At 30.1% G+C, this 13057-nt stretch overlaps 1 protein-coding gene across 3 annotated transcripts; it reads left to right on the forward strand.

The window, feature by feature from the left end:
• The first annotated feature begins 7825 nt into the window (after positions 1–7825).
• LOC133302106 (autophagy-related protein 8f-like) lies at positions 7826–11479 on the forward strand. 3 transcript variants are annotated; one of them, XM_061501844.1, is made up of 6 exons: positions 7826–7940; positions 8417–8458; positions 8559–8614; positions 9778–9830; positions 10994–11112; positions 11223–11479. In XM_061501844.1, exons 2-6 carry the CDS (start codon positions 8422–8424, stop codon positions 11339–11341), a joined length of 384 nt encoding a protein of 127 aa, XP_061357828.1. In that variant the 5' UTR covers positions 7826–7940; positions 8417–8421; the 3' UTR covers positions 11342–11479. The 3 variants fall into 3 exon arrangements, with proteins under 3 accessions (XP_061357828.1, XP_061357829.1, XP_061357830.1); XM_061501845.1 differs by having other exon boundaries at positions 7839–7940; positions 8420–8458; XM_061501846.1 differs by lacking the exon at positions 7826–7940 and adding an exon at positions 7996–8090.
• The last annotated feature ends 1578 nt before the right edge of the window (positions 11480–13057 follow it).

Raw genomic sequence — 13057 nt, forward strand, 5'->3', positions numbered from 1 at the left:
GAAAAGAATGTGTTTTTATGATGGGTTCGCTTTTTCTGTAGTCAATGTAGATAATTTATTTACATTGTGCCCAGACGTTTATTTTGAGATAAAAATCAAGGTATTTTATAATTATAATTTATTTTAGGATTATAATAGTCTTTTTTATTATTATAATTTTTATATTTTTCAACTCAAATTAATGTTGTTTTGGAAGTGAATATAGATAATTTATTTACACCTTAAAAACATTAAAGTTTGGTTTGATATTTCTTTTCATGAGATAAAGTTATTTTCTGAAATTTCAAAATATATCGTTTTATGATATGTGAAAAGAATAAAGGTATATATTGTACCAAAAAAAAAAACAAAACAAGAATAAAGGTATTTAAATGAAATCGCGGATAGCTTTGGGTTCTGTAATAGGTGAAATACTTTCTCTGAATTTATTTTAGAAGTTATTGTTTTTAAATATTGGAAAAAGCAACAATTTTTATTTAATTTATTTTTAAAAAAAACTTATTTTATTATTACAATTTTTTTAAATATTTTGAATTATTTTTTCTTTAAACATCGTAAACAAATAAACCTTTTATGTCTGAAATATGACAAAAATTAATTAATCAATTGTATATCAATAATTTAATTTAATTTTATTAATAAGGATAAATATATCAATTTAAACCAAAATAAAAATCAAATCAATTTATATTTAATTTAATGGAAGAAAATCTATATTGATTGACCTCTAAATCAAAAGGACTTTAAAATTAAATATATTCTTAATTTTCCTTTTTAAAAAATAATTTTATTTATAAACTAAATAAATTATATAAAAAAATTATTTCAAACACAGCCAACAATCATATTTTCAGCTGAATTATCAGATTCCACATGTGTTGAAAAGTATTGGGATTTTTTTTTTTTTTTTGATAACAAAAGTATTGGGATTTTAGGTGTGATATAGTTGCACATTAGTTCGTAATTGAGTAAGTACAACATATATAGGTGAATAGAGTCATAAACTCAATACTTTAAGATTTTGGATAAATATATGGTATTGGATTCATTTAGTGTGGTTGGTTCAATATGGCCCATTAGTAGTAGTCTTCAGTCATGGGCTCCTTCTGAACTTGTCTGACAGTAATATTAGAATTGGATTGGATTCCAGCTAGCCTGATGATTGGCTAGAGCGGATTAAGTACTTTGGGTCTAGATACTTGATTGAAGGGGAGCACACTAGAAGGGAAAATTATTGAGATTTTCAAGTGTGATGTTGAGCTGTTCAAGCGAGCAAGCCTCTGCAGTTGAGATGCTCTCGGGTTCAAATTTAATTAGCTCGACGAGGAAGGGATAGCTCGCTATAGCGAGTTGATGCAGTTTTAATAGCTACTTGACACATGATATTAAGCCTTTATTAATTAATTTCGCAATGATTAGATGTTACAATTACGCATGTTGAATATGTATGTTAATAATCAAGGAAAGCATAAAGCTAGGGTTTTTAAAAGAAATTTTTTACCCGTAAGTTAGTGATAACAAACTGGATCTAAAATGTGGTGTTACACTTTTATTGGTAATAGGCTATACGAGGTGGATATAAATAAACGAACCCATAAACTTAAAATCTTGAGATTTTGGATTAAAAAATAGTATTGGATCCACATGACAAGAAGCCAATCAGAGTTTTAGGGGAAGGGGTGTCATTGTCAAACAAAGATGCTATTAACCGTATTTTCTTTGCCTTAATTTGGTGAGCCAAATATACTCGTGAATAAATACAACGATCAGTTCGTTCCAATTACAAAAAAATACGAATAATTGCAACAGAAAAAGGGTTTGATATCGCATCATGCGGTTAAACCCTAATAACGATTATAATAGGTGGTGGTTTCTGAAGAATTCAATCGTTGGCTCAAATTGAATGTGCAATAAGAGTTACATTTTTTTGGGGGGAAAGCAGATTAATATTTATAAATTCAAAGGCGTTTCTCGTACTAAATTAAAAGTGCAAAAATTCTCTATTAAGAAGCACAATAAACAGAGATACACAGAGCGCCAAGCAAGGATGTGACACCCGCATAACAAGACAAAAATAAAGAAAAGTGAAGGGAACAGGAAGAGGGATTTAGAGGGGGGACTAAGAATCATCGTCAATCGTCATTCTTCTTGGGCTTCCTGTAAGCTTGTTCGATGGTGTTGGCCATTGCTACGGCGGTGGAGGTGATCATCTTAATGTTGGGGACTTTGTAGTTCTGAGCCACGTACACTCCTAAAGCAGTGCCTATTATGAACGAAAAGCTGCTTCTAATTAAACCCATTATCTCGGTAGCGAGACTCCACACTCTTTGGATCTGAAAACAAAAATAGGTATCGCTAATCGCTATTGCCTATTGCTGTCGTACGTGAGGTGACTTCTTATTTTATACTACCTGGTTCTTGGGCTAACGTTAACCCCTTCACCAAGCAATTTTTATTTCGAAAAAAGTAACTCAATACATAAAGCGAAAAAATATTGTAACAATCAATAAGGTTATTATTAATATTATTATTAATTAATTTTATCGTTAAATCAATTAAATTTATCTAATGATTATATTTATTTTTATCTTTGTATAATTATACTTTCTCCTATTTAATATTTTAAATTTATTTTTATGTATGGTTATGATTTTTCATATTTAATACTTTCACATTAAATATGAAGAATCATATCTATACAAAGATGTAAATAAATATAACCGTTGAATTAATATAATTAATTTAACAGTAAAATTAATTCATAATAATATTGATAATAACATTAATTAATTATTATAGTATCCTATTCCATACTTAAAAATCCTTCCGCAAGAAATTGCATCTTCTCCACCAGCTCTCTGCTTGGTTTTTTTTTTACCTTTTTGCTCTTTATTAATTAATTAATAATTATTTTGTCTCTTATTAAAAGTTATTTATCAATCTGTCCTTCTTTAATCGATTAATTTAAATATTTAATCAATTAAATAATTAAAACTAATAAAAATCATTAACTTGAAGATTTAATCGATTAAATCTTACTATTTTCTTTATTTTTACAATTACAACCAAGCAGCCGATTGAAAAGGGAATTATAGAGGACACAGTGTATTTGGAGAAGTGTCTCATCCGCATTCCTTAGGGTCGGTTGGTGGGCCCGGCTCGTGGATGCTTTAGGAACAGATTTAATAATACTAACAATACGAAACAGAATAAAGAATAGTGAATAATTCTTTAGTGTAAAAAATATTGCGGACCAACCAACCAGAGCCCGCGTGCGGTTGCACCAACTGAAAAACAATTATTATTTATCTAAAAGCCTTAAAATGATAGAGCTGTTTATCTTATCTGTTACTAGTTTATTTGCACTTTTTAGAGTCACAAGCACCTGCAATTGCAATGGAATTTGTTGAAGATTTAATCGATTACGATAAATATTTAATTAATTAAATTTTTAAGTTAATGATTTTTGTTAATTTTAATTATTAAATCGATTAAATTTTTAAATTAATCGATTAAAAAAAGCAGATTGATAGATAATTTTTAATAAAAGATAAAATAATTATTAATTAATTAATAAAAAACAAAAAAGTCAAAAAGCCAACTCTGTTTTATACCACGTGGCGCTAAGATATTCACTTAGTATTAAGTTTGACATACCTTCAATACCTATCGTCGAATTCTGAACTCTAACCAAATACTTGTTATCGGTCTAATGAATTCGAAGTGGAACATTATTATTCGATAGATTATTATTTTATACATATTGTTATCGGTCTAACGAAATACACTAGTTATGATTGATGATTGATATATTAATTATGATTATATATCGATTAAATAGCATTTTTCATTCGATTTATTTTTTTGATTGTGATTGGTACATTAATTCTGATCGGATAACGAGATTGTGAATCATAGCACACCAAGTTCGCTATCCCTGATAGCGAACTTCGTCAGGTCAACTTTTCTTGTTAAAATGTGTCGCGTGTCACGAAATCATTGACTACTAAATTTGCTACCAGTCATAACGAATTTCAACGCGTGACAGTATGTAAAAAAAATACTATTCGCATAACAAATTGGTAAAAAATTATAAAAAATGTGGCAATCTAGGCACTATTTCCATTATATTGCAAAACAGCCAAGAGAGAGAAAAGAAATTGTACAATCAAGAGAGAGAATGTGGTTGAAATAGTTATGCTATACTGGAAAAATAACAAATTGGTAACAAATTGTTTTTTTTTTTTATATCGAGTATAGACTGGTAGAGAAGTTAGAAATAGTTATGCTATACTGGAAAAATAACATACATTGTTAGCGAGTCTTATTAAACTTTTACTAATATTCAATGATTTTATTATTTAATTTATTTTATTATTTTAGGGATGTATTGGATTGAGATTTCAAAGGATTTTAATGGATTGAAAAAAAGTCACGTGGTATTATTCCATTAGGATTTTAAAAGATTATTTTAGAATCCGTGTAAATTTGTTGGTATTCAATCAGGATTTTAAACAATGGAGTCACAGTCTCGTGGTATTCAAAAATCCGACGATTTTAATGAATTTTCTATTGGTGTGGACTTCATGAGACTTTTTAGTGAAAAATATAAATAAGATGTCTCTCTCACAATCTCACTCTAACCCCTAAGATTTCTTGAGATTCTTCTATTTCAGTGTTTTCTTCTTCCTTTGGCAGGTTGACTATTCGAAATTGAGTTCTGCCATGAGAGCTTTATCAAAACTAAAAAATATATATTTTTGAGCGATTTTCATCACAAAACAACCCAGAAGCAACAAACCAACGAGATTTTAATATAATCTATCTAAAAAATAACATATTTTTGAGCCATTTTGGAGAAATTTTGGAGGTTTTAAAAGTAATTTTTTAAGCTATGGGTCGTGATTTTTCTTGGCACAAAACGTGTGATTTTTGTATTAAAAATAACATAAAACAGTGAAAAAATAACAGGGAAACGAAAATCCTCAAACCAATTTTCGTTTTACAACAATGAAACAATATAAGCATAGTGGAGGGTTAGACCCGTTGTTATTCCTATGTTCCAGATGGTCCATTTTTAGTTCTTTTTCCCTTCTTTTCCCTTTCTTTTTTACTTTTACTTTTATATTTATATATATATATATATATTATTATTCTATTTATTTATTTTTATTTTTACTTTTATGTTTCTTTTTTCAACCTTTTTGTATCTTTCATTTAGGTACATCTACCACCGACCCCAATTAATTTGGGATAAATGTGTTGTTGATGTTGAACAATGAAACAATATCAATTTAAAGAAAGATTGAAACTTTCATAATATGAACCTTATATTTCGTAACAATACATTTATGAACAAAATTCCTTCACTGTAGGAAACGATTTCAAACAACTTTTGTGTCAATAGGTTTCAATGTATCGATTGAAAAAAACTTGAGAAATTTTTTAAACTTTCATGTAATTAAACCCAAAAATTTCAGATTCGAAAATTTCTTAAAATATTCAATGAAAATATGCATATGATATATGGTTAGAAAACTATCATCACGTAAAACAAAAACCCCAAGGTTTTCAAGATCAATTGCAAGAAATTTCAAACAAAATTTTATTATGAACTTTAGGTTCTATATGCAAATTTAGAATTATTTTTATAATTAAAAAAAATTGGGTCTTATAATCATATATGCATAGCTCTGATACCAAATGAAGAAGATAATTTTCAACCCATTAGATATGTGAAAAGCTGTTGTTTAGTAATTTTGAATGTTTGTTAAAAATTATATTATATTTTACTGATTGAGAAAATTATATTAGGTTTTATTTTATTTTATTAATTTCATTGCATTTCTTTGTTATTTTTTACGGGAAAGATTATACTTACAACATATTTTTGTTTACAACCTTTTACAATCATATCTTAACCGTTGATTTCTGTTAATCAATGGTTATTATTTTCGCAGATCAAACTCATTAATTAATATTTCATTTGCAATGAATGATAACCGTTGATTGACGAATGGTTGTACAAATTGTAAACAAAAATAGGTTGTAAGTATAACATTTTCCTTTATTTATTGACTCTTGTAATTTTGAATGTTTGTTAAAAATTCATATGATTTTTTAAAATCTTATAAATCCATATTGTCCTTTGAAATCTTATAAATTCTATTAAAATCCTTTAAAATCTAATCTTATGAAATCTTGATTGTAAAAAAAGTCTTTTAAAAAAGTCTTTAAAGTATCTCCAATTCTAAATAGTCTTTTAAAATTTATAAGATTTTTTAGCTCAAAAAAATCTTTTAAAATCCTAATCCAATACACCCCTTAGTCACTTAAATAATAATGTAATGACATATAATGATTTGTTAAAATATTAGTAAATGGCAGTATATACAAAAGAGTTTGACAGCGTAAATTAATTAAAGAAAAAAGAAGTCAAAAATATTATAGAATTTAATTAAATTTAAAGATAATTAGAAAGTAATACGAATTATTTATCCATCAAAATATAAAAATTTAATTCAACTCATTTTATGAAAATGAAAATCATTAACCCATTCTAGCTGTTTAGTTTTCTTTTCAGAAAATATTTCAAAATAATAAAGAAAATTGCTTCAAGATTATTCACATATTTTAAAACTTCATTTCTTTCTCTTCATTGTACAACTTATTTTCTCTCTATTTATTGTTGTATTTTTAATTTATTTTTTCTCTTTCTCCAAACAAAAATTCGTTACTCCCTGTAGTGAATTTGGTAGAGACCATTATATGTCTTATTTTTTGTTTAAAGTAAACTAATATTTTGATTACCTAATTAGTGATTTAGGTGGCCACAATAAATATATCACATTTATAAATAAAATTCGTTACATGTTGTAGCAAATTAGCACGTGTGATATTTTGAAATTTTTTACTGTTTATACGATATTTAAACAATTTTTTTTTTTTTAAAATTTGCGACATTTTTGTTACTGTTCGATATATATCCACGTCAGATTATAACAAACCCAGCCCCTGCTTACTCATTCGGCCTATATGGTTCGCTACCTCAACCGTTTAAGGTTAATAAGGATCGTATTTCCAATAGAATATACTCATGTGCTTCTGGATCTTTTGCCCCTTTCGCTTTCAACCTTTGATGATGCACAAGGGTCCTTCTATTATTTCAAATTTTAATTAATTAAAATTATAGTATATTTTAATTAAACGAAGAGTAAATGCATTTTATTTAGTTATTTGAAAATTAATTTTTCTTTTAAAACTATTCGTATAGGAATTAAATATAATTAACAAGATCCAAAGGCATTAATACATTGTATGTAAATTTGTATCAAAAAGTATATTACGTTATTGTACTTTTATTTATTATTAAGTATAATTTTTTTTTTTGTGGAAAACAAGTGTAATTGTTTTTAGTAACTTTTTCTCTCCCTAATATTTTATTTTTGCTAAAAAAATTAGCAGAGACAAAAAAAGAAAAAAAGAAAAAAAAAAAGAAATTAGAATCACTAGACAAGAAAGCACTGAGATTATTCTAGTAATAAGAGGTTTGAATATATTAAATTATGTTATGTGTTCGATTTTTATTTATATAAAAAATCACTAAATACGAAGTAAATATCAGCATTTGTGCATTAAGAAGTTAAATTGTGAGTTTATTAATTGTAAAAAGAAAAATATTTTCTTATATTATGAAAAAATTATTTTTTCCTATAAATAACACTTTGATTTAACTGCATGTATTTTTTTTATTTTTTTAATAAATATGTGCCCGTATGAGAAAATTACGTGATAAAATTGAAACCCATTGTCAAAATATAAATAATAAAAGCAAGCAAAGCCGCCATATTTTAGTTATCTTGAAGCAATCCACGGGCTTCTTGGAGTTGTGATCAACGGCGTTACTTCTCTTGTTTGGTTGTCTTCATCATCTTCACGAGGTTTCCTTCCGTCGATAACTTTGTCAAAATCGAAGTTCTATGTTTTTGGTTTCCATAATATATTTCTCAGCTGTTTGACGAATATTATTTAAGAAATTTGGTCAATTTTTTTTGCTTTTCCTCTTTCGTAAATTCCGTTGCTCGTGCACGGTAGGCGATGATGATCCTTTTGAAACTTGGGGGTTCCTATATACTTCATACATAAGATTTTGTTTTCGGATGAGTTTTCCCCTTTATCCCCCCATCTGCTTGTTGTTTATGTTTACCTATCTGTAATTATTTGCTTGCAGCTTCGTGTTGCTTAATTTGGGTGTTTTGTCATTTAATGAAGCCTCTTCGTTTCTTTTATTTATTATTATTTTTTGGATATAATAATTGATTTTGATTCTTTGAATGATTGGGGAATTAATTTTCCTTTGCCACACAATGCATATTTCATTTTACTCTTAATTGATTTTTGTTAATGCTACTTTCAGTAGGAATGGCAAAGAGCTACTTCAAACAAGAGCATGATCTTGGTATGTACTTTATTTTATTTTTTCCCCCCTTCTTCCAGTTACTTGTTATATTGGGTGTGTGGTAAGCTGAGAAACATACAAATAATTATTTTGTCTCCAGAGAAGAGAAGAGCTGAAGCAGCTAGGATTAGGGAGAAATACCCAGACCGGATCCCGGTGAGAACTAGTAGTTATTTATTTTTTTTCCCCTTTGCAACTATCTACTACTGATGCAATCTATGGTGATGGTGAAGTACACATTTGTGGAAGAATCAGAGTTGTTCGTTAATCTGTTTCTCAGTTTTTATGTGTTATGGTGAAAGCTTGTTTATTAAATATAAATGTATTCTTCTGTTTGAAATATTTCAATTTGTCTTTTGTCTCCTTCCCGTCATGTGGTGGCAGCATATATAACTGACTAGCACTTGACCTTGGTGCAAGGCCTTGATAGGATTGGTGATCCTTGATCTTCATTAACAGCTTTTCTTGAATAGGAATTTCTTTAACATTGATCAATGCATGTTCAATATCTGCTAATTTGATTAGATGTGTTCACTATGCTCTGTTAGATGAAAGTAATTTAATTAGGCAATTTTCTGTTCTTAGTTTGCTGGTCATCTCATTATACATGCTTGCTGTTAGCGTCCTTATTTCACTTTTTTTTTTTTTTTTTTTTTAATAGGTGTTCCTGGTCCCCTTACTTTCCCTTATTGGAGTCTAATGTCTCTGTACACATAGTTATGTTCCTCATAAAAACGGTCTGTAATTCTATTGTATGCAAAATTGTAATGCACTTTTGGACATTTAAAAAAAAAATAAAAAACAATTTTGGTCTCTACATGTATAAATCATCTTTATTTGGAAATATTCTGTATTGGAGGTTAAATGACTTGTTATCGAGTCTATTGAATTATACAATGAATTCAACTTAAGGAAGGATAGATGATTTACTTATGAAACTATACATTTATGGACTTTCTCAAAGGTTGGATCCCGTAACGAAAGCATCTTATGCCCACAAACTTTATATTTGCTGCTTTGTACTAGTTATTCTTAGTCATGATTATACATGCCAAGGAGTCTGCATTGTCTTCCCTTGTTTTACTCTGATGTTAATATCATAGTCACATCATCTTGTTTTCAATTTCATTTATAAGTTAGTTTTAATTTATCAGGTAAATATTTAATTTATCAGGTAAATACACATAATATACTATATTAGTCAAGGTTATGGCATTTTAAATTCTGCCTTCTGCCTGCCACAACTATGATACTCAGAAGCGTACATCATTGATTCATCTCTAATTTTTGTGCTAAATTTTCTCTGCATATGCTTGAAGGTAATTGTGGAGAAGGCTGAAAGAAGTGACATCCCAAGTATTGACAAGAAGAAGTAAGATTCTCTGAATACTCTCCTTCTAATGTGGAAATTGTCATTTTATTTCAATGCCAATGTATGTAGTTCAAAATCAAGCTTACACCGATGAATAATTTTAAATACCATTGAATTGACGAATGTGCATGTCATTCTTATAAAATCTCACATAAATTTGAGTTTGTTTTCTACTCCATTCGGTTGTATTAGAATTAATGCAGAATATACTTTTCAAACATTTGGTCGTATTTTTATGTTTGTTTAACTATTCTAAAATCAACATCAACATCAACAACACCTTTATCCCAAATTAATTGGGGTCGGTGGTAGATGAACCCACATGAAAAATACAAAACGGTTGAAAAAAAAAAGTTAAAAAAAATAAAAAAAGGAAAAAAGTAAAAAAGCAATAAATAAATAAATAAAAATAAACAAATAAAATAAAAATATAAAATAAGATAAAATAAAATAACAATATATGTATATATAAATAAATAAAAGTAAAAAAGAAAGGGACAAGAATAAGTGGGGGAAATGAAGGGGAAAATGACTAAAAAGGGACCATCTGGAACATAGGAATAACAGCGGGTCTAACCCTCCACCATACTTATAGCTTTTCTCCATTCCGTTCTAAGACATACTGTCCGCCAATCTATATCCCACTCCATTAAATCTTGTTTTACTACTTTCCCCCAAGTAAGCTTCGGCCTACCTCTGCCTCTTTTTGTGTTTAACTATTCTAAAATATGGGATATAATTTCAATGTAATACATATTCATTATTCAATGGCCAGATTGATCAAATCACTTTGTATGAATTTATTGAATGATGTACTGAATTGATCAAATTGACATGCTAATTTGGCAATGCTGCAAAGATTTGCTGGTATCATATCAGTAGCTTCATTTTGTGAGATGACGTATAAATTTTATTGGGTAAACAGCATTTGAATTGGTTTTTTATTTCTGAAAGCTTGGTGATAATGGCTGTGTATTTTCTTTTGGTAGTTAATAACTACTGCTAGATTTCAAGGTTGAACTGATATTATGTTTATATTATGCCATTAGCCATTGTGAAATGGCTTTGTGCCAGTAGACGTATAAAATTTCCAATGAATGTGGTACGTGGTTCACAGCCGTATGTACTGTTTTATGGTATCAAACTGAATGAAAACATTGCAGGTACCTTGTCCCTGCTGACCTCACCGTTGGACAGTTTGTGTACGTTATTCGCAAAAGGATTAAATTAAGTGCAGAAAAGGCAATATTTATTTTTGTGGACAACGTACTTCCTCCTACAGGTGAACTTTGGCAAATTATATGCTCCTTCACTTTTTTTAATATCTAGATTCTAGACTTCTTGTAATGTAGAATGGCCTCAGCATCTCACTTGATTATTCACTTTCTTCAGGAGCAATTATGTCTGCCATATATGATGAGAAGAAGGATGAAGATGGATTTCTGTATGTTACATACAGTGGCGAGAACACCTTTGGGGATCTCACTTCCCACATTCAGGAGCCATTATAAATTTACACTGTATGATCCGTTCTCATTGGTTTGTCTCATAAATTCGGAATATTACTAATATTAATAACCTGACTCTCAATGATATGTACAGTTATATATAAATTCCGAGAACCTCATTAATGTTAAAAGTTGCCTCATTCTGTCTTTCAACTCTTCTCTCGGTTATTCATCATGCATATCTTGGAGAAATACCAATGAAGTCCACACTAGTATATCCTCAAGGAGAAATAGAATGCACATTGGATAGATAGGAGAGTGTGCCCGTCATGTGTTGGGATGCACCACTGTCGATGATCCAAGATGGGTGTAAAATCTTACCCGTAAGTTTATCAACTGGAGGGGCAGAAGAGACAGCCAAGGACATGAGATGTTGTAGAACTTCTGGTGTAAAATCTGCCATGGAGATGGATGCTGATGACGGCGCAGAAGGAACCGAAGGCAGAGAAGTATGAGCAGCCCGAGCAGATTGTGGGTGAGATCGTGCAGTGGATGAACGACCACGACCACGGCTTCGTCCAGGAGGAGGGCTGCGTCCAGGAGTGGGGCGATCTGGGTAACCAATCAGCTGATAACATCTTGTTATGTCATGATAAGGTTTGCCACAGTAAGTGCATGTGACTTTAGGTTTGGAAGAATCTCCTAGTTCTTTGGAGACAGTACCAGGCGTTGCATATCCCATTGCATCAGAAGGAGAATCCTGAGATCGGACCAATGCCTTGTGCGTTTCCTCTTGAGCTACCATAGAGAACACCCGATTGATACTTGGGAGTGGAGTGGTATTGAGGATTTGGGTAATAAGACTACCATAAGTAGTGTGATCCAGACCCATAAGGAACTGATAAATACGATTGTTGTCATCCTCAGTAGTAACAGATTTAGAAAAAGCACAGTCAGCACCAGTGGAACAAGCTGTGAGGGATCGATTAGACTCCAGTTCATCCCAAATAGAACGAAGCTTGGTATAATAATCTATAAAAGAAGTACCATTCTGTCTGATGGAGGAAAGTGTAGCCTTCAAGTGGAAGACACGTGGGACATTTGCAACAGAGAAACGCTCGCTGAGATCATCCCAGAGACCTTTTGCAGTTTCAAAACACTTGATAAAAGGTTGAAGTTGGGGATCAATAGTATTATGCAGCCAACTATTGATCATGGAGTTACAAAGAACCCATGCATAAGCTTCGTCCGATGTTGTATCAGTAGGAGCAACAATAGTGCCATCAATAAAACCAAGTTTATTTTTGGCTCGGAGAGCATTTTTTAGAAGCTTAGCCCAATTTTCATAATTGGATTGTCCACGGAGGATGACCGTGGTGAGAACAGCACCAGGATTGTCGGATGGGTGCAGGTAAAAGGGTGACTTAGAATCAGAAACCTTGAAGGTTTTAGGTGCGGAAGTCATGATGAAAAAAAAAAAAAATGAAGGCTTGTTGATCGTCAAGCTCTTGATACCATAACAGAAGTTGCTGTCATTCGCAGCTGAATGATATATAAAATTGGGTCTATTATATAGACCAAGATTTACAATTGGTTACATCAGGAAATCAGCTAAACTTAAGGAACAGAAAGCATAAATCAAGCTAATCTATTTACATCAGGAAATCAGCTAAACTTAAGGAACAGAAAGCATAAATCAAGCTAATCTATTTACATCAGGAAATCAGCTAAAACTAAGGAACAGAAAGCATAAATCAAGCTAATCTATTTTAATATACA

Source organism: Gastrolobium bilobum, unplaced genomic scaffold (assembly GCF_033153095.1).
Source record: "Gastrolobium bilobum isolate Gb01-03AN ecotype WA unplaced genomic scaffold, APGP_CSIRO_Gbil_v1 utg5726, whole genome shotgun sequence".
Lineage (NCBI taxonomy): Eukaryota > Viridiplantae > Streptophyta > Magnoliopsida > Fabales > Fabaceae > Gastrolobium > Gastrolobium bilobum.